A 25,226-nucleotide genomic window follows, 5' to 3' on the forward strand; every position below is an offset into this window, starting at 1 on the left:
CACTTATGAAAACTTTGGAATATTTTTTAGCTTATAAACTTGGGTCTGTGGTGCTGAATTCTCTTATTTAAAAATAATAGGAAGTAACAAGGTAAGGTAAGAAAAAGAGGGAGAATCCAGCAAACAAAATAAAACTTTTATCAGAGAATTCTGAGTGAGCAGGAATTCTGCTCTCCCCCCTTCTCCTGTGCATATTTTAATTCAGAAGGAGCAAGAATAATTATCAGGATTTCAAAAAACTCATTAGATTCACTATGACATTGCTTGCAATCTGAAGTTCTACATTCAGAAGGACCGACATAAAAGTCTTCTAGAGATTCTCTATACACAGCAGGCTGGCCTGCTAGTCCAGCAGAAACATACTGGACTATGGTACCAAATTTAATCTCTCTTTTTCAAGCCAAGAGGGGGGAACAATGACGAGTGCACACAACATTCAGTCACAGTGATAAAGGACACCACAGACTGCCTCCAAAATGAAGCATATTCAGAGGGAAGAGTGGGGATTTATAGATCCCAGTAAAAGAAAAAAAAATTAGAAATACTGAAACAAAAAGTCAAAATTAAGGGGTCACAGGCTATGGGGAAAGAGATAAACACTGACTACACAACATTCCACTGAACCTTATTTATTGTTGATTGTATATTGAGGGTACAACAATCAGATTCTTATGAAAATGGTAAAATTACTTGCCTGTAATTCTGCTTTTCAGAAGATGTCTTATAGCAGCGGTTCTCAAACTGGAGTCTGCAGAGGGTACTCCAGGGGATCCACAAGTCATGTCAAGGGCCACTGGCCCCGCTGATCAACTCCTCCCCCACCCTCCCAGTGCCTCCTGCACGCTGCTGAACAGCTGTTCCGCGGCATGCAGCAGGCACTGGGAGAGAGGGGGAGGAGCGGAGACTGGGCACGCTTGGGGAAAGGGGTGGAAAGAGGGGCAGGGGTGGAGCAGGGATGGGACCTGGGGCTGTGAGCACCCCCAAGGAAAATTAGAAGCCAGCTTGGGGGTCTGTGAAAAATTTTAAGTCAAAATGGGGGTCCTCAGGTTAGTAAAGTTTGAGAACTGCTGTCTTATAGGATTCTCACTCCTGGCTCTTAACTCTACTAGTTCTTAAGGTTTAAAGGTTTCACCATTGAGTGCAGTGTAGCAGGAGAGAGTAAGAGCAATCATCATCGCTGGCTGTTATATGCAATACCCTGCTGAGTACAAATGCTGCTCTCCAAGTGTTTCAGTCAGCTGTCTTGATTGTGCAGGAGGCAAAGCTCCCAGGATAAACCAATACTGGTGGAGCACTGAAAGAATGCTAGCAAAGTTTTCCAGCACGCAGAAGACACAGTAGGTAGCAGTGAGAAATCTATTAATCCTTTTATTCATTCCCTTTCTTCATGGTCCACTAGGATAAAAGGATTGCCTGAACCTCTCTCAACCTGTTTATAACCTTTGAAGCTACATCAAATCTCATGCTTCAGGGCTTCAGACAGTTGTCTGCAGAGGTTGGGAAGGAATTTTTTCCCCGATGCACAACTGGCTCGGTTTATTCTGCTCTGGTTTTTCCCCCCCCCCCATCTTTCTCTAAAGCAGAGATTGGCCAAAATGGGGGATGTGACACCAGATTGGGGAGATTAGTGATTTGAGGTGGTACAGAGAATCTTGTTCCTTAGATGCCTGACTGGTATGTCTTGCTCTCACAATCAGGGTCAAATTGATTAATTTCTGACCCAAAATCTGTCAATTTCTCCCCAAGTGATATTGGCAGGGACCTGGAGTGGGTTTATGACTTCTTCTACAGCATGGAACATTGATCACCTTCTAATCTCATGTAATTAATTTCCTACCATAGCTGGGACGTTAGGCATTGCTACCACTTCTGGGATTTAAGTCTCTCCTATTTTCTGCCTGTGGCACACAACAGTTTAGTCTACTGAGAACTGATATGTTTTAGTCCAACTAAACTCATTGGGCTCAATATAGGAATATTTGTGGGAAATTTAACATCCTGTGATATCAGACTAGATCTAAAGGTACTTTCTGGCATTAAATTCTATGAAATTAGATACTGGAGCACCTAACTCAGGTGTTGGAGTGCCAAGATACTGGGTGTAAAGAATACGGTGATGAAGCATTGAAGCACACACAACAACCAGATAAGAGACACATCCAGGTGTAGACATACCAAAGTACAGCAGAACCCGGTTTATCTGATTTAACTGAGACCAGGGCTAGATTAGATAATCAAAAATTCAGATAATCCAGAGAATGGGAGAGTGTGAGGCTGCAGCACTGTCTAACGGACATAGGAAAGATTGCCCACTTCTGGACATGTGCGCACTGGTTGTTCAGTTAATACAAAGAGCTGGATAATGGAGGTCAGATAATCTGTGGAACAGTGGAAAAGGAGGGGGGGGGGAAGTGCCACAGGAAAGACAGAAACTCTAAAAAAAAGCAACAGCTGAGATGCATCACAGAACTTGCATGAGCACTCAATGCAACTGCTTCACAAAAAGTTTAGGTAAATATGCCAAGTTGACTGGAGGAATGGGTAAATAAATATGCAACAAAAGGAAAGCAGAACTGGAATGACACAAAAGTGCAGTCGATAACATGCCGCTTCTCCTTTGCTGACAGTGATCTTCTAGGACAGTGTTTCCCAAACTCGGCCCGCGTTGCTTCCAGCAGCTCCCACTGGCCTGGAACAGCGAACCACAGCCAGTGGGAGCCGCAATCGGCCGGACCAGCGGATGGGGCAGGTAAACAAACCGGCCCGGCCCACCAGGGGCTTTCCCTACACAAACAGTGTCCCAAGTTTGGGAAACACTGTTCTAGGAGGTGATGCAGTGTTTAGAAAGCAGTATTTATTCTTGGCAGAGGTAGCATATAAGAGTTATTAGGTCTAGCTTGCAATCCTCTCTGCTACTGCAACTTTCTAGGGTAAAAATACCTTAACAGTTAAGGGATTTATTCCAGTCCCACACTAAGGAGTTAAGACATAGGATTTACAATCCTGCATATATGGTATCTTTAGGGAATTATGTTTATGCTCCTTCATCAGAAGTCTGAAATTTACATCTGCAGCAATGGCCAAGTGATCCTAAACATGGATTGCTTCTGATGAGCAGAACAGGAAGGATCTGGAAAAAACACTGAGATGACAATCTCATATTTAGTCTAGCTTTTGGGTTTTTATTTATCATTTTTGGAGAATGAGGTATTTATTCTAAGTGCATAACACTTAAATGTATAATACATAAAAACCAATTCCATGCTTAAAGATGTGGCAAATTCTTTTTCTACAATTTAGGCTTAGACTACACTAGCAATTTATGTCAGTATAACTATGTTGCTCAGGGATGACGAAAATCCACACCCCCTGAGCAACACAGTAATATTGACCTAACTCCCAGTGTAGACAGTGCTATGTTGATGGGAGGGTTTCTCCTGTTGACATAGTTACTGCCTCTTGGGGAGGTGGATTACCTATGCCGATGAGAGAAGCCCTCCAACTGGCATATGTAGTGTTTCCACTGAAGCACTACAGCAGCGCAACTGCATCCGTACTGCTGCAGCCTTTTAAGTGTAGACAATGCCTCTGTCTTGCGAACCACAAACTATAACCATTTCTAGAGAACGATTATTGCCCCCCCCCGCAAAAAAGGTGTCTAATTTAAGTATAGTTGTAGAAAATGCTTTGAAAAGTTTAACATACCAGAAATTGCAGGATTTAGTCCTAAGGAAGTGAAAGAGGCAGAATTTGGTTCAGAGGCCTTGATCCTTCCATCTACATTCCAGGCAGCTGAAAAAAAAATAAAGAGCTTGATAATTTCACACTTTATTTTGCCATATTGAAGGCATCGAAAAATCAGTTGTCTAAAGCTGCAGCAATATGGTCAAAAAAATCAGAAGACATTCCAACCGCAAGACAAAGTCTCATCCTAGTAAAATATTACCTGTGGCTTTAAGTTTACTCTTGCTTACTGAGTACTATAAGACGACAAAGTGGGTGAGGTAATATTTTTTAACTGGACCAGCTTCTGTTGGTGAAAGAGACAAGCTTTCAAGCTACACAGTGCTCTTCTTCAGGCCTGGGAGAGGTACTTAGGGCAGGTCTATGCTTAAAACACTGCAGTGGCTCAGCTTCTCCCATCAGCGTAGTTAATCCACCTCCGCGAGACACCAGCAACATAGTTCTACTGATTTAAGTTTAGACATGGCTTCAGTGTCACAGGTTAATACAAGGTGGAAAAGATTGTTTAGCATGGCAACATATTCTAAGGCAGTGGTTCCTAACCAGGGATCCGGGGTCTCTTAGGGAGCTGCAAGCAGGTTTCAGGGGGGTCCGCTAAGGATGGCAGGCATTAGAATTGCTAGAGCCCAGAACAGAAAGCCAAAGCCCTGCCACACAGGACTGCAGCCCAGGGTCCCGAGCATCGCCACCCAGGTCTGAAGCCAAAGCCTGAGCAACTTAGTTTTGCTGTGCTCCCTGTGGCATGGGGCCCCACGTAATTGCCAGGCTGCTATCCCTTAATGCCGATCCTGGCTTTTATATGCAGAAAAAGTCGTGGCACAGCTGAGCTGTGGAGTTTTTATAGCATGTTGGGAGGAGCCTCAGAAAGAAAATGGTTGAGAACTTCTGTTCTAAGGGACAATTCAAGGTGAAACGGCCCATTAACACCTCTGCAATCATAGAACAAAGGGAGGAGGGTTAGGGGTTACAGATTGTTGTAATTATCCAGTGTCTTTATTGAGACCATGTTTTTAATGTCTAGCAAAGTTACGAACTTAAGCGCCCTGGTCCATCTTTTGAAGGGCAGATATACACTTAAAATGCTGCATTAGCGCAGCTGTGTTGACAGGAGAAGCTCTCCCATCAACATAGTGCTCTCTACACAGGCGGTTAGGTCAGTATAACTCTGTCACTGATCCACCCCCAAGTGGCACAGTTGTACCAATATAAGTCTGTAGTATACACCTGGCCAAAGTTGTTGTGCAGGTTTCCTTTGAGGACAAGGACTGAGAGGTCAGATATGGAGCAATCATTTTGTGAAAAGTGTTAGTCTACAGCAGGGGTAGGAAACCTGTGGCACGCGAGCTGATTTTCAGTGGCACTCACACTGCCTGGGTCCTGGCCACTGGTCCGGGGGGCTCTGCATTTTAATTTAATTTTAAATGAAGCTTCTTAAACATTTTAAAAACCTTATCTACTTTACATACAACAATAGTTTAATTATATATTATAGACTTACAGAAAGAGACCGTCTAAAAACTTTAAAATGTATTATTGGCACGTGAAACCTTAAATTAGAGTGAATAAATGAAGACTCGGCACACCACTTCTGAAAGGTTGTCGACCCGCGGTCTACAGTAACAAGGCGTTTTTGTCTTATTTTTCTGTACAAGTTCATTTGAGAGCTTAGTGATTGTCTGGTTTCACCCACATAGTTGTTACTGGGGCATTTAATGCACTGGATGAGGTACACCACATGAGATAGGCATGTATAGGACCCAGAGATCTTGAAAGATGATGTGTTGGGAGGTATTAATCAGCATGGCAGTGGAAATATGTCTGCAGGTTTTGCATCTGTTATGGCAGAGAGTCTGGTGCTGCTTTGAGTTGGTAGGTTCTGGTCTGTGGGGATTCTGATTATGGTAAGGCTGCAGGGGTTGTTTGAACACCAGAAAGGGGGGCTTAGGAAAGATCTCTCTTTCACAGAGGTGGGTAAACTACAGTCCGTGGGCCACATCTGGACCATGGGACCGTCCTTCCCGGCTCCTGAGCTCCCGGCTGGGGAGGCTAGTCCCCAGCCTCAGCGCAACACGACGCCAGCGGTCTGGGTGGCGTGGCGTGGCTGGCTCCGGCCTGGCTGCGCAGCTGCAAGCTCCTGCCACTCTGAGCAGCATGCTAAAGGGGCGGGGAGTGGGGTTAGATAAGGGGCAGGGAGTTCCGAGGGTCAATGGTGGTTGGATAGGCATGGGATTCTGGGGAGAGAGGAGGCTGTCAGGAGGCGGGGGTGTGGATGGGGTCAGGGGCCAGGCTGTTTGGGGAGGCACAGCCTTCCCTACCCGGCCCGCCATACAGTTCCGCAACACCAATGTGGCCCTCAGGCCAAAATGTTTGCCCACCCCTGCTCTTTCAGGATGTGGTCCTCGAGCATGGGTTGTAACTGTTTAACTATACCCTATATAGGTTCCAGTGTAGGGTAGTAGGTGACAGTTAGAGGCATGGGGTGTTTCAGTATTGAAGCATTATCTCACAGTCAATGCTGAGGCCCTAAACTTGCACCTCGCTCCATCAGCTTGCAATATCCAGCCAATTTTGAGAGGCTTGCTCCCCCGTGCCTTCCAAATTCAGACTTCTCTAAAAAGTAAAAAATGCTTTTGCCATGGAGTTGCTCATTGGTGCTGAATTGCCTACAGTTTATTTTTTAGAAAAAAAAAAGTCTTCAATATTTACCTCAAATATAAGCCTCAAAAAATCCCAGTAAAGACCAATGTTTAATAAACATTAGTAAACAAATGTTTACTTAAATAAAACTGGAATTTCTTTGTGATCAAGTTGAAAATGCCTTGGATTCAGAATTCATTAGCCACCACTTAAAAAAAAAATGAATTACTAAAAAAACAAAAAATATATCCACAAGGCTCTCAACCAACCATTTCTACATTTTTACACTATGGATTTTTAGTAGTGCTTTGGGGGAGGGCAGGCAGTTTTCTAGGTGACTGTAGGGAAAAAACATTTCCCCATAATTAACCTGGCAAATTTAATGTGTTACAAATATAAAATATAGCAGTTCAAAGCAGCTGAACTGGATTGTTTTCCTAAACACCAGGACTCAATTTATCAATATTAACCAAGGAAATAACTTTATACTAAACAGCAACAAGATTACAAAATGACAATTATGTTTTTAAGAATCCCAACATTGTTTTACCTTTACTAAAAGGTGCAAGAATGCTTGCATGAAGCAATACTTACCAATGCTAGGAAACAAAGTACGCTCTCCCCAGGACCTGCTCACAAGGGATACACTCCAATCTTTTCCATTTCCACTAGCATCTCCAGTGTCCTGACCCCAAGCACATGTCTCAGTTTTCCTCTTCCCTGCTGTAGTTGATGGAACAGATGTCCATTTCTCCTCACCGGCACTGATCTCTGAGGAGATTTTTACAGACTTCTCATTCCAATTTCCTCCATTTACAGTAGGACTTTCATTCAACCCTGAAGAAACTTAAAAAATAAAAACACGTTAAAAAAAGTAACTGGATGAAGAGTTAAAAATATTACTTGACTATAAAGAAATCAAGTTCATTATTGAATTTTGGTCATTGGCAACTAAATATTATATACCAGAATCATATGCAGTTGCAAGACAGTTTTAACACAAACTATGAATTGTTACAATAAATCTCTTAGCCTCTAAAATAGGTGAACTTGTTAAGGCTGAAATGTCTAAAGTTAGATCTACAGTAACACTCATGTTTCAAATGTTAACACTTCTATCATCTGTGTCCCTCACCTCTGCCTGTAGGCTCCATTCCTGTGAAGATACTGAAATGTTTTAACACTCTGCCTTCCTCCTGCAATGTTAGAGAACAGGATTCTATTCCCCCCCCTTCTTTCCTTCCCTCTCTTCGTGCCTAGAGGGCCTCCAGTATATCCTTTTTTGCTCCACATCCTTCTTTTGCTTCACCTTCTTCCTAGTGGGGGTGGCTAAACACTGCTCTCTCCAAAGTCCGTCAATATTATTCTTTCAGTCAGATTTTGGGGGACAAGAGACAGCAGTGCATAGTGTTCCTTGCAGGCCCAGGTGTAGAACTCTGATCCCAATATGGTAGTGTGTTGTGGTATTTACATATTGCCATAAGCAAACATGGCACTTTACAACAAAGTATGCTAAACAAATGAGAATCCTGGGTATTAAGAGTTTAGATTCTAGCAAGGTTAGTTGCACCGGCCCAATTCTGGAGTACTTGAATACTCTTGCATGCTCATAAGAATAAAACCAGTAAAGCAGAAACATCCTAACCTGTATGTACATAACTGAAAAGGAACTGTATTCTGGATGAACTGCTGACAGCAGAAAAAGTAACTTTTACAACAATGCTGCAACACTGTTTGGGATCAAGAGAACACTGAAAAAGGAATGCGAGAGGAGGGAGTACTGATGTCAGGAACCACTGCAGGAGCCAGGAGGGACATAATAGAAGAGAGCCAAAATGGGACATCAAGGCGGCTTCTCTACATGGTAATGGAAGAGGGGCAGCTACTCTGTCTCTCTTGGTCCTCTGGTTCTGATGACTAGTGCCCCTTCACTCTCATAGCTGGGAGAAATAGAAAGCAACATCAGAAGGCTGTGCCTCACTGTGCTCTTCTCTCCCTTAAAGGGCTGCTACTTCCTGCCCACTGTTACTTCTCCCTCATGCATTAAAAAGGGAACCTCTAGCTCTGTCAAGAGCTGTCTCTCTTCCACCAGGGAAGCAGCAATTGAGAGAGCTGTGGGAAGCCCCTTCTGGTAGTTCAGAACTAGGATGGGATGAAGGAAGGTTTCCATTTTATTCAGGAAGTAAGCCTAGTGAAAAAATCCCATCTGAATAGTCAGGAGCTTTCCAAATTGAAAAGGGCATATAAGTATTGGTCTTATTAAATCTGAAAACGTAGAGATAAATATTCCATGTTCTGCCCCTTAAATTTGGTTTTCTTCACTGTCTAGTACAGCATAAAAATATCCACAGCTTTTTGGGATATCCTAGCCCTGAAGATGACCACAGTCACTACTGTAACAGGCTGTCCTCCTGGAAAGCTATGAGTGCCAAGAAGGTGGACAGTAGTACAAGAACCTGAATAAAATATATGCATTAATCTCTTTATCACACATCTTTTTCTCTAGCAGTGCTGCACATCAACAGTAGTTTGCTTGTGAAGCAAAGCTCTGAAGGATTGACAGCAAAAGAACTGCTTTCTACTGGATGTCATTTCTTATAATGCAACATAATGTTGATCTACCAAACTACATGGACTATACTTGGTCACAGCTACATCCACCAGCTAGCTTAACATTCTCCTGTAAATGTAGTCAGTTATACTACAGACTTAAATAGTTACCATCTGCATTTGACAAGGGCCAGAGTTAAACAGTTTCCCAAATGTTCCTGGATCAGCTTCTCTTACAAGAAAGACTAACTATAAGCCTCAACACTCAAAACATAAGTTTTTATAATTTGAGCCCAATTTTCAGAGAGTTGGGCTAAAATTATAGTAATTCCGTGCACCAACAGGTATTTGCATGTGCAAAATCTACATATGCCCACTACTGTGGTATTTAGGTGTCAAATGACCTATTTGTGCCCAAACTGCATATCAGATTCCTTAGATTCAGGACCTGTGTGTTTAACTCAAAGCAAATATGTTGAGGCATATATTTTATTTATTTATTTAAGGCAACTTAACTCATTAACTTGAGAAAGTGAATACTTAAGGCTAGACTGGACAGTCCCCAAATGTTGTTCCAAGACCCAAATGTTTGTGGTTTACTCAGTAGTCATTTCTATACCAGGTATAAACAGCATAAAAATTCTAGGTACAGTACAGCAGTATTATTAGAGTAACTAGGGGGTAAAGAGTGTGTATAGCCAATGTACTGTTATTGAGAAATAACTGTACAATGACTGTGCAAGTCAGACACCCACAACTGAAGAGCAAGCAATTGCATAACTGAGAAAAAAGTTCTAAATCATGGACTGCACAGCATCCTGCACTCTGACAAGGTGGAGTTCTAGTTCTGCATAGGAAACTATTACTCAGATTAACAAATTAGCATGCACACTAGTCATAAATCCTTTTACCTTGCTGAATTGTTGAATCTCCCTTTGCAGATTTAGAGCTGCTAACTTGAACATTCAGAATTGTATCACCTGATTAAAGAGAAAGTCTTTACAAACCATTGTACATCCCATTACATGCATCTATAGTAAGTATTCATTACCAAAGGCCAAATTATACTTCAGAGGATCAGCTCTTCAACAATCATTAACAGGCAAAAAATATTTACATTCTAAACTAAAGGAGAAATTTGCAAATACAGCAATTTTTTAGAAGCTATATTAAAACCAAAAATATGGGCATTTAATCTCAAAGGCTATTTGATTTATATACAGTTTAGATATCTCAGAATTTAAATCAAGGAACCCTAATCAACTTTTAATTCAGTTTAAGAAAGTTAATTTGAAAGGAGCCCAGCTATTTTTCCAGTGCTCATGAGCAGCATGCCCAGACCAGGTGGAAGAGGTCATTTCATTGCAAACACCTCTGTTAGCCTCTTCCAGACATTATTATAAAAGGAAACCACTGTTTCTACCTCTTAACCAACCCAGGCAGTGCTACAGATGCAGCTGAACTCCTTTCAGATTAACCTGGTGCAAGGTGACATCTGAGAATTGATTGTGCACTACACACTGCCATGGTCCCTGCTCAGATTAATGACTACTGTAATCTATGTCCATAAAGATCGCAATACAGTTACAGTCAATACATTTCTTGAAGTTGCTGGGTTGCCTGACTTCCTACATGCCTCCAGTGAAAGGGAAAACTGACATGGTACTTGAGTGCAATGACAGTGCATTCAGTCAGGATGGAAACAAGCTCTGATCAAAGAAGAAACCAGGATCTGAGGCATCAACAATGCAAGGAGTCAAAGTCAGAATGTGAATGTAATGTAGTAAAGCACCAGAGAAGAGCTAGGCTCAAGCTTTCTGCTGCTATGTCAGAACACTTGATGCATTGTTCTTTGTTTAATTAGGCACTCAGGTGCATCAACAGGTACCAGACTGTCTAGAGGAAATCTGGTATCTAGTAGGCCAACAAAATGGTGTCTTTCCGCTCTTCTTGTGGGGCTGGGGAAACTGATAAGCTGTGGTACCATCAGTTACGCAAACAATGCTCAGACAAAGTAGAACTGGTATGGTGGTGGAAAGGGGGAAAACACGTAGTTTGTGTTTCAGTTTAACAGAAAACAAACTGACCACAAAAGGGAGGGAAGGGTGAGAAGAGGCTGCTTAAAAAAACATTGGGATCTGCCAAAAAAAATCAGGAATGATCTGTGAAACAAGGAAAATCTTTCCCAACACAGTCAGAAAAGAACACAGATAGTGGTGGGAAGGGGCCAGACTAGGTACCTGATTGAGGGATGCTTCTATAGGTTCCAAGAGGCACAAGGCTTTACAGTTCTCACCTGCTTCAGCTGAAAACATGGACCCAATAATTGGAATCTTAGAGGGACAGGTATCTTCTGTTAAATGCTGTTCTTTTAGCTTTTCCTCCACCCTTGATTCCTTAAATCCACACAAAGTATTACAACGTCCAGTTCCAATATCCTTTACATGGATATATCCCCTTCCTATTATAATGCATTTAAAGGGAACACTGCTTATTTTTCAAGTATTCTTTCTTTCTACAACATCATACCTTTATTTTTTCTGGGACCAACTGGAAAAGATGGTGTAGGTATTAGTTGTTCAGTGGTTACTGTAACTGCATTTTCCATCCCAGGGAGATTTGGTTCTATTGGACCAGCGTCAGTCAGTACCTTGTCACGCTTACGCTGCTGCCTTTTCTCACGGTTACTGATTTTAGTTTCCCAAGCTCCTAAAATATCCCCATAAATAAAAATGGCATTAAATGAGTAATACAATGGTAAAAGAATAATACAATTAAAATTTAACTAGGAACCAAGTTTAATTTAAGAATTAGCAATAAGATAGACTGAAACCAATAGATAAAGTTGAGAACAAGGGTAAGTAACTGAACTTTACATGTAAGAGTTTAAATGGCATGCTTGAAAAGCCAGTATGTCCTTTTTCCGGATGTGAGAATAATAGTATTTTGTTTTTACAACCACTCAAACCGTATGAGCCACAACACTTCAGGAAGAATAAGATGTAGGATGATTGCCTTTGATGAACAATTTTAGTATTTTTCAACCCTTATAATCCAACATTCACAGATCAAAATTTTGCCAACACCCCAGTTCTGAAGCTACCACCTTAACTTTTCTGTTCCAGAAATCCTGGATTTTCAGATATTCAGCATGCAAATAGTCTTAATCTAAGAACATTTCACCATGTAGTAACCACTACATGACCACATATCCGATTTAAGATTATGACATCAGCTAATTAATTTTGTTATATGTTTAAGCAAGTAAATCTCAGATAGCATGTAGGCTAAAAAGTCTCACTGCATTGCCTTATCAATGCTGTTCTTAGTACCTTCATCTGCTTCTTTTCCATCGAGACGTAACAGGTCCTGAACCGTTTTAGCATCTCCCTTTGATTTCTTCTTATTCTTTTTTGACTAAAATTAAAAAAGCAATAATTCAGTCTTATTTTATTAAAGAGACTAAATGTTTCTATTACAGGTATTAAGAAAATATTGTTATAAAAAGTTGTAAGAATTAAAAGATATTTACAGATTAGAAATGAAAGACACTTTGCAAGATTAACCTATTGGTTAGTGCCAAAGTAGTGGCTTTTAGGAAACATTTCTTCAGTATGAAAAGTGTAGTGTGTGGTGGTGGTGGGGGGAATGGTTTTTTTGCTCTGTTTTTTAATATTTAAATAGAGCAAACCTCCCCCCCTCCCAAACCATTGCTGACAAAATCTGCCAATGACAAAGACTGGAGGATCAGCAAGTGAGGATAGGCCAGTCATACAGAGCAATCTGGATTGTTTGATAAGCTGGACCCATTAAAACAAAATGTATTTGCATTTGACTGTATTAAAAGTTTTACATCTAGGAACAAGGACTGCAGGCTATATCTACAAAATGGGGGACTGTATCCTGGAACACAATGATTTAGGGGTCATAGTGCATAAGCAACTCATAATGGGCTCCCAGTGCAACACTGACAAAAAGGCCTAACACATTCCTCAGATAAACACCCGGGGGAATAGTAAGTAGAAGTAGAAAAGTGATTTTACTTCTGTATATGGCATTAGTGAGACATACTGGAATACAGTGTGCAGGTTTGCTGTCCACGTTTTTAAAAAGACATTGAAAAATTGGATGATGCAGGAAGGAGACAAAAGAATGATTTAAGGGCTGGAGAAAATGCTCTACAGTTAGAGACTTAAAGAGCACAGTCTGTTTAGTTTGCCAAAAGACAACTGAGGTAATTTGATTACAACTAAGTACCTTCACTGGGAGAAAATGCCAAGTACTAAAGGGCTCTGTAATCACATAGAGAAATGCATAACACAAACCAACTGCTGGAAGCTGAAGCCAGACAAATTTAAAAATTTGTGCCTGCTTTATAATTTGAACACTTACTCCTGGGGTCATTCTGCAGCAAAAACAAAAAAATTCTGTGAACAATATTTTAAAATTCTGCTAATTTTATTTTTCAAAATACCACTACATAATCACACCAGTTTCAATTATTTTGGTAATTTATTTCAAAATACCTGTCAGCAAGTACGTCTGTAACAATTCAGATACACACAAAAATTCCCCAGGAGTAGAGTTAAAGAAACCCCTATGACAACCCAATTCCTGTTTCTCTGCTTCCTCCCCTCCCAGAGCCCAGCCAGGGGGCCAGAGACCCACAACTCCTCCCCCCTGCCCAGAGCCCAGCCACAGTGCTCCCCTAGCCAATACACCCAACCCCCCTCCCCATAGAGTCCAGCCACAGCCCCCCCCCCCTCAGATACCCACATCGCCTTCCCCCCAGAGCCCAGGGTAGGATGATCAGACAGCAAGTGTGAAAAATCGGGACAGGGGGTGGGGGTGATAGGAGCCTATATAAGAAAAAGTCCCAAAAATCGGGACTGTCCCTATAAAAATCGGGACATCTGGTCACCCTAGCCCAGGGATCCAGAGGGAGAAAGTTTGATGCTTGGTCTCAGGCTTACATGGAGTTTCCTGCACAGTCTCCTTCCCTGAGGGCATGCTGGGAACTGCAGCTGCCAGGAATGCTCTATCTCCCTCCCCCTCCCCCCGGCAGTGTCTTCTGTGTGCAAGCTGGGTTCTACGGGGTTCAGAGGCCCCTATTGGTGGCCAACAGCATTGCATCCCATTTCTGAGGGGGAAAGGAAATTCTGCGCACATATTAATTTCTGCAAAATTCTGCATTGCGCAGTGGCTCAGAATTCCCCCAGGAGTAAATCCTGTAAAAACTACCAAGGCAAACATCCTGCATCTTTTGGGGTCTTCAAATTGAGACTCTCTCTAACATGCGTTAGCTAAATAAACTATTTGGCTCAACACAGGAAAACTGGATGAAATTTTATGGCCTGTGATATACAGAAGTCAAATTACATCACCTAATGGTCCCTTCTGGCCTCAAACTATATAAATCTATGCAAAGAAGTACCTTGAGTTAACTGATGCATTCCACCAGGGAAGCCCTAAACTTTCACTGTTATCAGAGCAGACACAATGGGTCCAGAAAGTAAATTGTATATAGGCTTGGCAGAATTATATTTTTATTTTTTGCAATTTCAACAATATAGATTTTTTTAATATTTAATAATTTTTATTTTTACAACTGTGAAAATTAAGGAGAGTAGTATTGGGGTTAGGGCAGCACTGACAGTGGGGTACAGAGGGCTCTCAGCACGGCCAAGAGGCCCAAGACTCCTGAGTGTGAGGTACAGGGGAGGCTGCAGTCCTGGCTGGAAGAGCAGACACCTACTCAGGCCTGCAAGGAGGATGACGAGATCACCTCACTGCTATGTAGTTCCTGTCTGGGGATGGCTCTCTCACTTCTGGCTGAGTAAGTGAGCAGGCCCATGACAGCAGAGCTGCAGAGGGCTCCCTCCATTGCCATAGGGCTGGTGACACCTGATCCCTGCAGGAACAAGGTGCAGGGGAGGCTGTTGGTCCCAGCAGGCCAGAAGAGACACTCCATGGTTGGGGACTCTTCTTCCTCTTTGCAGTTCTGGCCAGAGGTCTTTGCTCTGCCCTGCCAGGACTACAACTGTCCCCACAACCTGGGCCTACAGGGACCAGATGTCACTGGCCCTGTGGACATGCAACGAGCCCTCTGTAGCCCTTCTGTCATGGCCGCTCCTTCACTCCCATGACAGTGGGGCTGTAGAGGGCTCTCTGCACTGTCACAGGGCCAGTGACACCCAATCTCTGCAGAGGTCAGGCCCAAGAAGAGCTACAATCCTGGTGGAACAGAGAAGGGACTCTTGGCACTCCCAGCTGGTGAGAGCAGGGACGTGACAGTAGACATGCAGAAGGCTCTCTACGCTGCTACAGGACCAGAGACACCCAATCCCTGCAGGCACAAGGTGTGGGGACGGCTCTGGCGCAGCACAGTAAAGAACACTTGCCAGGACTGCAAGGAGGAAGAAGAGGATGAGCCCCGTTCCCTGGGGAAGGCAATCCTGCTACTGAATGGCTCTGTACCTGGGCAGGAGCCATTCAGCATCAAGGTGGCCTCCCCACAGCCAGAGGCGGCTCCTCCTCCTGGCAGCCATGGCCAGGGTCTCTGCTCTGCTAGCACCAGAGCCTTCCTCCTCACCTTGCGGTGGCAGGGATCCAGTGTCCCTAGCCATACCAGGAACCCTCAGTAGCCCCACTGTCATGGCCCTGGCTCCCTCACTCCTGTGACTGCAGGGCTCCCTGCATGGCTGCTGGCACTAGGCGACGGGGCAGGAGAAGCTGTACTCACACCAACTGTTACTGGTGAATTTTTTCTTCATCCATTTCAGTGTAAGCTGAAATTGACATTAACTGACATCTGTGGATTTAAATAGAGTCCTTCCAAGTCTAAGTAAGGCTGCAAGTTTGTCATGGAGATCACGGAAGTCACAGATTCAGTGACTTTCCGTGACCTCTGTGATTTCTGCAGCAGTTGGTGTGTCTGGCTCAGGGGCAGCTAAAGCAGCCCCGGTAGCAGGCCCACTGGCCACTGCTGGGGCAGTCTCGGGCCACCGTTCCCTCCCCTCCCCCCCCGCAGCAGCAGGAGTTTGGGTGTGGGAGGGGGTTGCAGCATGGTATGGGGTGAGGTAGGCTCTGGGCAGCGCTTACCTAGGGGCTCCTTGGAAGCTGTAACATCCCCTTTGCTCAGCTCCTAGACAGAGGCGCGGAGCCAGGTATATAGTCTGTTGATCCCAGAAAACCTTCCTCCCCCTCCCCGCAGCAGGCGTCCTGGCTCCCACACCGCCGCCCCGCGCCCCCTCCCCCACGCCCCAGCGGGGGTCCCAGGCCCCGTGCTGCCACCCCGCACCCCCCCACCAGCGGGGGTCCCAGGCTGCACACCTCCACCCCATGCCCCCTCCCCAGCACCAGCGGGGGTCCCAGGCCACGTGCCGCCAGGTTGTTCCCTCCCCAAGATTTAGTCAGGGGTATATAGCAGAAGTCATAGACAAGTCACGGGCTGTGAATTTTTGTTTACTGACCGTGACCTGTCCATGATGTTTACTAAAAATACTCGTGACTAAAACAAAGCCTTAACTATAAGGCAGAAGGATCACTTTTTCAGTAACCGGGAACCACGCACTGAGTATGGGAGGGCTACTGACTCCTCTTCATAACCTCCCTCCCCCGCAAAAGAACAAGGGTAAGTTTCAAACATTTCTTTGTCCCTGCATTTGCTATCGTAGTAAACTAAAAGTAAACTAAATTAGGTACAAAGAAAAATAACCCAGCTGGGTTAGGGGAACTGAAAATACTGTACATATTCTTAAACTAAACTACTATTTTATAAGAAAGCATTTAACTAAGGATATAAAGGGCAGTTAATGTTAAAAAGAGTTACAATTTGTTGCATCTGACAGAAGGGGGAGCTTTCAAAAAAAAGTATTTTTTTTAAAACCAAAAAAAACAAAAAAACAACCTTTGAAAAACTGACTAGCCAGTTCTAGTGAGCACCATGTAATAGGTGTTCCCCCAAAAAGTAAACAGACTATAAACCAATTGCCTGTCACTGCTCAACTTCCACTGTTGGCTCTTGTGAGGTCACTATTTCAGAAGTTCTCCAGACATCAAAATCTTCCTGGCAAAAAAGGACCTAAACACTTCTTTTTAAAACAAAAAAAGCCTTTTTTCTGCTTTGCTTTAACAGCCCCCTCATTCCATCTCTTTATCATCATCATCCCCCCCACACCTCCAAAAAAGAGGGCACAAACCCAACTGCTCCTCTGCTTGACCCATCACCTTCAGAATGCAGCATGAAAAGTCAAATGAAAAAACATTAAAAACTAAGTAAGGCCTACATAGTCACAAGAATAACTTGCATACAAATTCTACAATTAATTTTTAAAAAAACCGATTAGAGTATTAGACATCCAAATTTAACATCCAGCTTTTCTATGAAAAAGTCACATTACATGTTTTTATAGAGCCTTACAAATAGGGAATTTATGTTGCTGTAAACAAGGATTTAATAAATAAATCAGAACTTAAAGTTTATCATCTTTGCTTTCCTAATATCAGTTACTGGAACATGATACATATCTACTTTTTCCAAAACCTGCCAAACTCAGTCAAGGTTTCTAACATCAGTCGCCATCTCAGTTATATCACTGACTAAAACAGTCAGGAGGTGCAAGATGACTGTACAAAATAAGGGTTCTATTCATTCTAAATGATCACCTTCTGCTGCACAGAAGGCTGCCAATCTTGGCTCTGCATCAGCTGAAAGATACATTAAGAACTTGGCAGACTAGCAAAAAAAACTTAAAATCAGGCAGATGTGTGGGCCTCTATACAGAGGAAAATAGAGAATGTAAAAATAAGTTTCCCTTCCCTGCCATAAGAAAAGTACTGATTCAAGATGATGCATGCTTTTTTCAAGCTTGCAAATAAAACTAGCTATGAAGGAGCTTTAAGGAGCTTTCCATTTGCTCTAGTTTGTCACTTTCCAATGGATGGCAGACATGTATGGCAAATTAAGTTGAATCACTTATTTTTTGCTCTTGTGTAACTGAACAAGGCAGAGAAGAAGAATGAAGAGGGAAGTGGCCAAATTGCAGACAGTACACATGCATCTTCAGTACAAGACCATTCTGGAGATGACAAGCAGAAAACTGTAACCATCTTCAAGGAATAAGTGAGGCTTGTGGCCCCTGAAGAGAAAGACAGCAAAGAATTGCAGAAACACAAGAGGAGCACCAATACAAAAAAACTCAATGTACGCCATGTAATTTTTTAGATATGGAAAAATACTTAACTTGTAGTCATCAGTTTACTCCTCTAAACCAAACAAAGAAAGAGCACTCTCTCAGGGCCTTGGGAGATTCTACTCAGTGCACTCAAGCTATTAACAATGCAACGCATTTATGGAAAGAGGGTGATTTCCCAGTATGACTAACATAGCTGTCTAACTATCCTCACTAAGTTGAAAAAGAGGCTTGGAGCTGTTTTTAGTTGACACTGAAGGGCACCAATTTACACCAAGACTTCATATTTTTATCCACTGCAAAATCTATTTTCTTTTAATTTAAATAGATGCTTTAGATTTTATTTAAATTATGTTTCTTTTTAAAAAACCTGTTTAAAATGAAATATGAATTTACTACAAAATACATTAAGGCCTAAACTTATTACAATCTCTTAAAATATTTAAATAATAAATGTGCTGAATCCATGAGCCTCTATCAAACTTTGATTTAAAGGCTGCTTTTCTATATAAATAATCAACGAGGGGAAAAACTAACTTTTGAAGTCAAGCTTTATAAATATGGCATAGTGGATCATATATTGTATTAAGGGCTTGATTCTGTAGGTGGCCAACCTGCAGCTCCGGAGCCACATGCGGCTCTTCAAAAATTAATATGCGGCTCCTTTTATAGGCACCGACTCTGGGGCTGGAACTACAGGTGCCAACTTTCCAATGTGCTGGGGGGTGCTCGCTGCTCAATCCCTGGCTCTGCCCCATCCCCCTGAGCATGCCATGCCCTCATTCTTCCCCCTCCGAGCCTCCTGCATGCCACAAGACAGCTGACTGGGAGGTGCTGATCGGTGGGGTTGCCAGTGGGCAGGGGCACTTCAACTAAATGGCCCCTCTCTGTTTCCATGTATGTTTATACAGAGATACATGCAAACAGAAATCCATTAAATTTCTTAGCTGCCTCCCACTTTCTTCAAATAAAATACTGCGATGCAAAAGACATGTGGGTTACATGAGCAGAAGTCGTGGATTGTTGTTAGTTCTTGTGTTTTCCTGGAAGTTGAGATGGGGGTGGAACTGGAGTTATGTAACAAAGGAGGAGTTGAGTGTTCAACCAGAAAGGAGCAACACGTGTGTCAAAGCAGGACACTGTTGAAAGAAAGAACAGCATTTTTTTGACTACAGCCTCTACTGTTGATTTCAAGACCTGAGAATTGGAGGGAAAAACCGCCATGGCTGTAGGTCATAACAAGGACCCTATTCGGGAATATTTTCAAGGAATTCCTGTACCTCTGGATAAAAAAGAAACGCGTGCTAAATGTAAACTGCAAAACAAAAAATGCAAGTTCTGGTTGTGAGAATGAATGTCATTATGACAAATGCGCCTCAAAGGCAATGACTTTGAAGCTGATATGGACATGTCTGAACAATCTGGATCACCTGGTTAGGACATTTATTTTTGCACCATTCTTATGGACTGCATACCATCTCTTACTATGCTAATAAATGATAACTTAGATTATTGTCATAAATTTGTATTTTGGATGTAGTTCTTATGAATTTCAAAATATGTTCAAAATGTAACTGCCCCCACAACAAGCTAACATAACATTCGCCAATTACATTATTACTGTTACTGTTGGATTTCTGAAATGATTTGTTATGGCTCAATATAATCAAACATCTTATATGATGACTTCATGTTTAAAAGCGTATTAGGTATTTATGAATTTTAACATTTTTTAAAATGTTTTTTTCCCTCCTCCAGCTGTTTCGTATGTTGCTCAAGATAATATTTAAATAAAATTAGATAATTTTTATGATTTATTAGTTATTTTCCCTATAAAACTGAATTTAGAATAAATTATATAATTTAAACAGTGTTACAAACAGCTGCAGTAAGGAGGAATCTTTCATTTATAATCTTTTTAAAGCAGTGCAATATGCAATACTCCAGGAGAGAGAATTACTTTTTTTTTTTTTTACTGTTTTGTTTTATGGTAAACTTTAGACATAGGAGGTTATGAATGTCCATCACCTGCAATGTCTACAACTTCAGAGTCATCTGCTGGTACCACTAGCAGTGCTGCAATTAAACATATGTCAGACAGTGACTCATCTTTTTTTTTTTTTTTTAAATAAAGACTACTTTCTTCATCACCCAGTAAAACCATTGGTGAGTTTGTCATCAGGATGAGCAAATTTCAGCAAGACTCCATAAATCAGAAAATTGCCCAGGTCACTTATGCAACAAGATCTCTCTTCTGTCCCATTCAGAACAAACATTTAATTGACATGGTTCAAACATTACAACCAGGTTACACTCCATTGGACAGAGATGACATTGCTGGATACAGTGTATGGGAAGGAAATTGAAGAGTGTAAAAAAACATTGATGGAAAATTCATTACTCTGAATCTTGATGGGTGGAACAATATACACAACGATCCAGCAATATGTGCTTGTGTGACAACAGACAATGGGACTTACAGAAACAATTGATACATTGGGAAATACCGATACAGCAGAATACTTAAAAGTAGCAGCAGGTAACAGAACAAAATTCAAGTGTGGACCTTTCTCACAGACAAGCTGCAAATGTAGCAAAGATGAGAAGAAATCCAGATGATGAAAATGAAGGCAACCTGAAAACTTATAACATATGGATTCAATGCTCATTTGACTAAAATACAACTCCAGGAATAAAGGAAAATGTTGAAATTGCAAAATATTTCTGTAACAACCATTTTGCTTCAGTTTCACTGAAGCAAGAAGGATCCAAACTAATTGTACCCAAGATATGCACTTGAATTCAGTGGTTGACTGTTCTGAGCCATTTATTAAGAACTGGTCTATTCTGATGATAATTTTCAAAGAGAATCATGACAAAATAGATGGAACTATAACAGCCAAATTTCAGAGTAGCAGCAGTGTTCATCTGTATCCGCAAAAAGAACAGGAGTACTTGTGGCACCTTAGAGACTAACAAATTTATTTGAGCATAAGCTTTCGTGGGCTACAGCCTACTTCATCAGATGCATGTAGTGGAAAATACAGTAGGAAGATATATATATATATATATACACACACACACACACACACACACACACAGAGAACATGAAACAATGGGTGTTACCCATAAACACTATAAGGAGAGTGATCAGTTACAGTGAGCTATCATCAGCAGGAGAGAAAAAACTGTTTGTAGTGGTAATGGGGAAAACTCTTTCCCCATGCTTATTGTGTAAAGGCTCTATTTAGTTGTAAATCAACGTTTTAATGGTTATATTAACCAGTAATAATACACCTCTCTTAGAAAGTAACAGAAGTACAAATGGGAAAATCAATTAAAATAATCAAGGCTTTTCACTTTGTGATTTACTTCATGATTTAAATCACCCTGATTTACTTCAAGGCACCCTACTAGATTCTCTCCTTATATTTCCCCAAAATGATCTGACTATATTACTCTAATAAAAACAGCCATTTCGTGGCATAGAATTACTTGGAACTGCAGTTTAGGCTTGGTATTGTTTTGTGAGGGAGGGAAGGAGAAAAAAATGAGCAGCAAGAAAGAAATGTTTGTTTCTTCACTTAAAAAAATGTTATCTTTCCTTCCAAATACAAACACCTATGATATACTTTAGAATTCAGGCTTCCATCTAACATTGGAACATTTCTTGTTATTCAAATGCAGAACTAATACAACAAGAATTTCCAATAACTTATTTACCCACTCAAGCTATAAAACAATTAACAGTTGGGAAATAAATCAGGACCAAATATTTGGGGGTTTTTTAATCAAATTGTTTCCTACATTTAACAACTTTTCAGTAATAGTTACAGTTAACTGTTTATGCTGTTTACAGAATACATCTTCTACTAGTACACAATGAATCCCCAACAGTATCATGAGAACAGTTTTAGCCTAATCACTTTGTTGTCTATCACAGAAAGATTTTAAAAATTCCCTGTAGGAGCGAGTACACTTTTATTAGAGCTAGAACCAAAACCAATGTGACAATCATTTTCAAATCAGGAAATTACTGCACGGCAATTTACTTGACATATTATAATTTAAACCAGTAGATGTAACCTGTATTTTCAATTATATAAAGTTGTGAGCAAAAGAGCCAAGATAAAGTCAGTTTTGGTCATATGCCTATTTTAATCAGATAAATAAAAGCTGTGTGGTGAACTGAGGGTATATTTGCTCAGTGGTTTATGGTACATATTAAATCTAGAAGAAATGAGAAGGTAGTCCTCAATGTGTAGGAAATGACAAATTTAACTGCAATCTGATGTTCTATTTAAACATGTATAGCAGAGCTTTAACAGAAGATATAAGTTTAGCCAACTAAGTCAGTAACAGAATATGCATGTAATTAATTTTATAACAAAAGCTAAAAAAAATTCTCCTTTATTTATCGTCAAAAATCAGACTTCAAGGTTCCATAATTGTCTTCAAAAATTAAGGACAACACCATCACCTAAAGGCCAGATCCTGGAGCCCTTAAGTCAACGACTCCCATTCAAGTAAAAGGGAGTTTGCAAGTATTGAATTTGGCCTTAAAACAGCACTCCTTTGGCTGTTAGATGATACAATTATTGTAAGTTATTTGAAAGATTACAATGATCACCTTTTGAGGACCTACAGAGAGTAAACACACTGAATACTGATTTGGCCTTATCATCACGTACAGGAGCTGCTTTTCAGAATTTTAAATTCCTTTGTTTTAAAAGGAAGTGCAAACATTTAATTCCTGATGTAGGATCTTAGTATCTTTAAAGCTATCTTTAAAAAAAAAAATTAGCAGTTGGAAAATTTACTATTTTTGTAAAATAATTTAAATTGGATAAGAGCTCTTCAGGGCAGGAATTGTCTTTTATTCTCTTTTACATAATGGAACTGTTTGAGGCCTTCACATAATACAAATATATAAAAATTAATCTCATCAGGAAGTTTACTATAGTTTCAAAGCCATAAATAACCTTCTCGTTTTTCTTTTCTGCATCCAGTGGCTGCTTCGGATTTTCTCTTCGAACCGTCTGAATTATTTCATCCTCAGACACTTCAAGAACAGGCCGTCCATTAGGCTGCATATGTAATCAAAAATTAAAATCAGATTAAATCTGAAAGGGCAGGTGAAGCAAATCACAGAATGTAAGTTACATAATTACAAAGACAGTATGAGAGGTTTTCTTTGAAGCCAACTATAGTTCTATGCATTATGGGGAAAGAACCTAAATGCTAGCTTAATTACCTTTTAACGTAAAGCAATTTAGTTTTATATGAAACATTTTCAAAACTTATTTTCAAAATTTCAGAAGACTGCTACTGTGGTTGTATATAATGTATGAAGTTCAGAAACAAGTACATGAACTAGTAAATATGCTAAATGCAGCTGGATAAAAATCAGACTAGTAGTTTCTACAGCTAGTCTGTTGAATAGCAACAATCTTGCATATTGTAAACAAGCAGATTAAGAATTATCACCAGTGAAGGAAAACCATTACTTATTTATAGTAATATCTATACCAAACTGTAACCAATTATGTAGGGGAATGTTACACAGCTTTACTATCTTTAGTGTAAACAAACATGAAATAAAAGAGGACACTGGAAGTATTTGATCAATCTTTATATCGAGGAGTATTAAATATAGAATTGCTCCTAGACAAAAAAAATATGCATCTATAAAACTTTCAGGAACTTTAGGTATGAACAAATGTAGCTTGGATTCCAAATAAGTTTTGCTAGACATTACAATTTTAAAAAAAAGTTCTTCCTGATGAGGTTTAGGATTGTGTATATTGATAGTCATTACTTTAATACACATAAGTGAATGGGCATGTGCATTTGTTTTCTCACATGTATAGACACAGAAGTACACCTCTACCTCGATATAACGCTGTCCTTGGGAGCCAAAAAAATCTTACCGCGTTATAGGTGAAACCATGTTATATTGAACTTGCTTTGATCCACAGGAGTGCGCAGCCCCACCCCCCCGGAGCACTGCTTTACCACGTTACATCCAAATTTGTGTTATATTGGGTGGCGTTATATTGAGGTAGTGGTATGCAGTGTCCATGTGAGCAACTGCATGAGTACTCACAATTGGAGCACAGTGTCCTCTGCAGTATCTCACTGTAATGCAATAATTGCATAAGTAACTGCTTAAGTACAGCAAACTACCTTCCAGTTAAACCTCTGGAGTGCCAGCCACAATTCTGTTTTGCCAAATGTATTGGGGGAGGGAGGGAGGAAGGAGAGAGAATGGAGAAGTGTTTTCCCCTCTAACTAGGGACTACTTTTCAAAACATCAACTTTGTCAGATATCAAGTTCTGAAAACAACAAGTTGCAAATGTAGTGGCTTACCTATTTAAATTAAAAACAAACCACACATACACACGCACGGATATGCACGCTATTAAAAATCTTAAACTGGGTGAAATTTTTTAGACATTATTCACTAAAAAAAGCAGTTTTGGTCAACCCCAAACCAGTCTCAAAATGTGACCAAATTCACCAAATAAATCACTTCAGCTAATGTTTCTGAAGGCGGGCCCCTCATGAGCCATTCACAAGATGGTAAGAGGAGAAGGAGGTGCACAAATAACTTTAGGCCTGCTGGTTATGGCACTCACCTGGGATGTGAGAGACCTGGGTTTTAATTACCCTTTTTGTCACATTCATATGGAGAAGGGATTTGAATTTGGATTAAAAAAAAAAATTTAAAATAATTTGAGATACACCTATCTCATAGAACTGGAAGGGACCTTGAAAGGTCATTGAGTCCAATGCCTGCCTTCACTAGCAGGACCAAGTACTGATTTTACCCCAGATCCCTAAGTGGCCCCCTCAAGGACTGAACTCACAACCCTGGGTTTAGCAAGCCAATGCTCAAACCACTGAGCTATCCCTCCCCCCATCGCTCACCTTACAGGAGAGTGCCCTAGTGACCAGGCTATGGGATATTCTGGCATGGGTCTCTCTCAAGCTTTCCTGTTGAAGTTGTTCCACTGTGTATACATAATTAAATAGTCACTGGAACAGGCTCGTGAACTTGGGTCTCCCACCTCCCAGGCAAGTACCCTAATCACTAGGCT

At 41.0% G+C, this 25,226-nt stretch overlaps 1 protein-coding gene across 1 annotated transcript in view; it reads right to left on the minus strand.

Moving 5' to 3' along the window:
- Positions 1–25,226, minus strand: part of MTDH (metadherin) — a 53,668-nt gene that overhangs the window by 20,403 nt on the left and 8,039 nt on the right. Inside the window, exons 2-7 of the mRNA XM_045004648.1 lie at positions 23,108–23,212; positions 12,264–12,348; positions 11,461–11,640; positions 9,843–9,911; positions 6,976–7,227; positions 3,706–3,792 (exon numbers count right to left, since the gene is read on the minus strand). Coding sequence (XP_044860583.1) covers positions 3,706–3,792; positions 6,976–7,227; positions 9,843–9,911; positions 11,461–11,640; positions 12,264–12,348; positions 23,108–23,212 — 778 coding nt within the window. The remainder of the gene's footprint in view (positions 1–3,705; positions 3,793–6,975; positions 7,228–9,842; positions 9,912–11,460; positions 11,641–12,263; positions 12,349–23,107; positions 23,213–25,226) is intronic.

The sequence above is a fragment of the Mauremys mutica genome, chromosome 2 (assembly GCF_020497125.1).
Source record: "Mauremys mutica isolate MM-2020 ecotype Southern chromosome 2, ASM2049712v1, whole genome shotgun sequence".
Classification (NCBI taxonomy): domain Eukaryota; kingdom Metazoa; phylum Chordata; order Testudines; family Geoemydidae; genus Mauremys; species Mauremys mutica.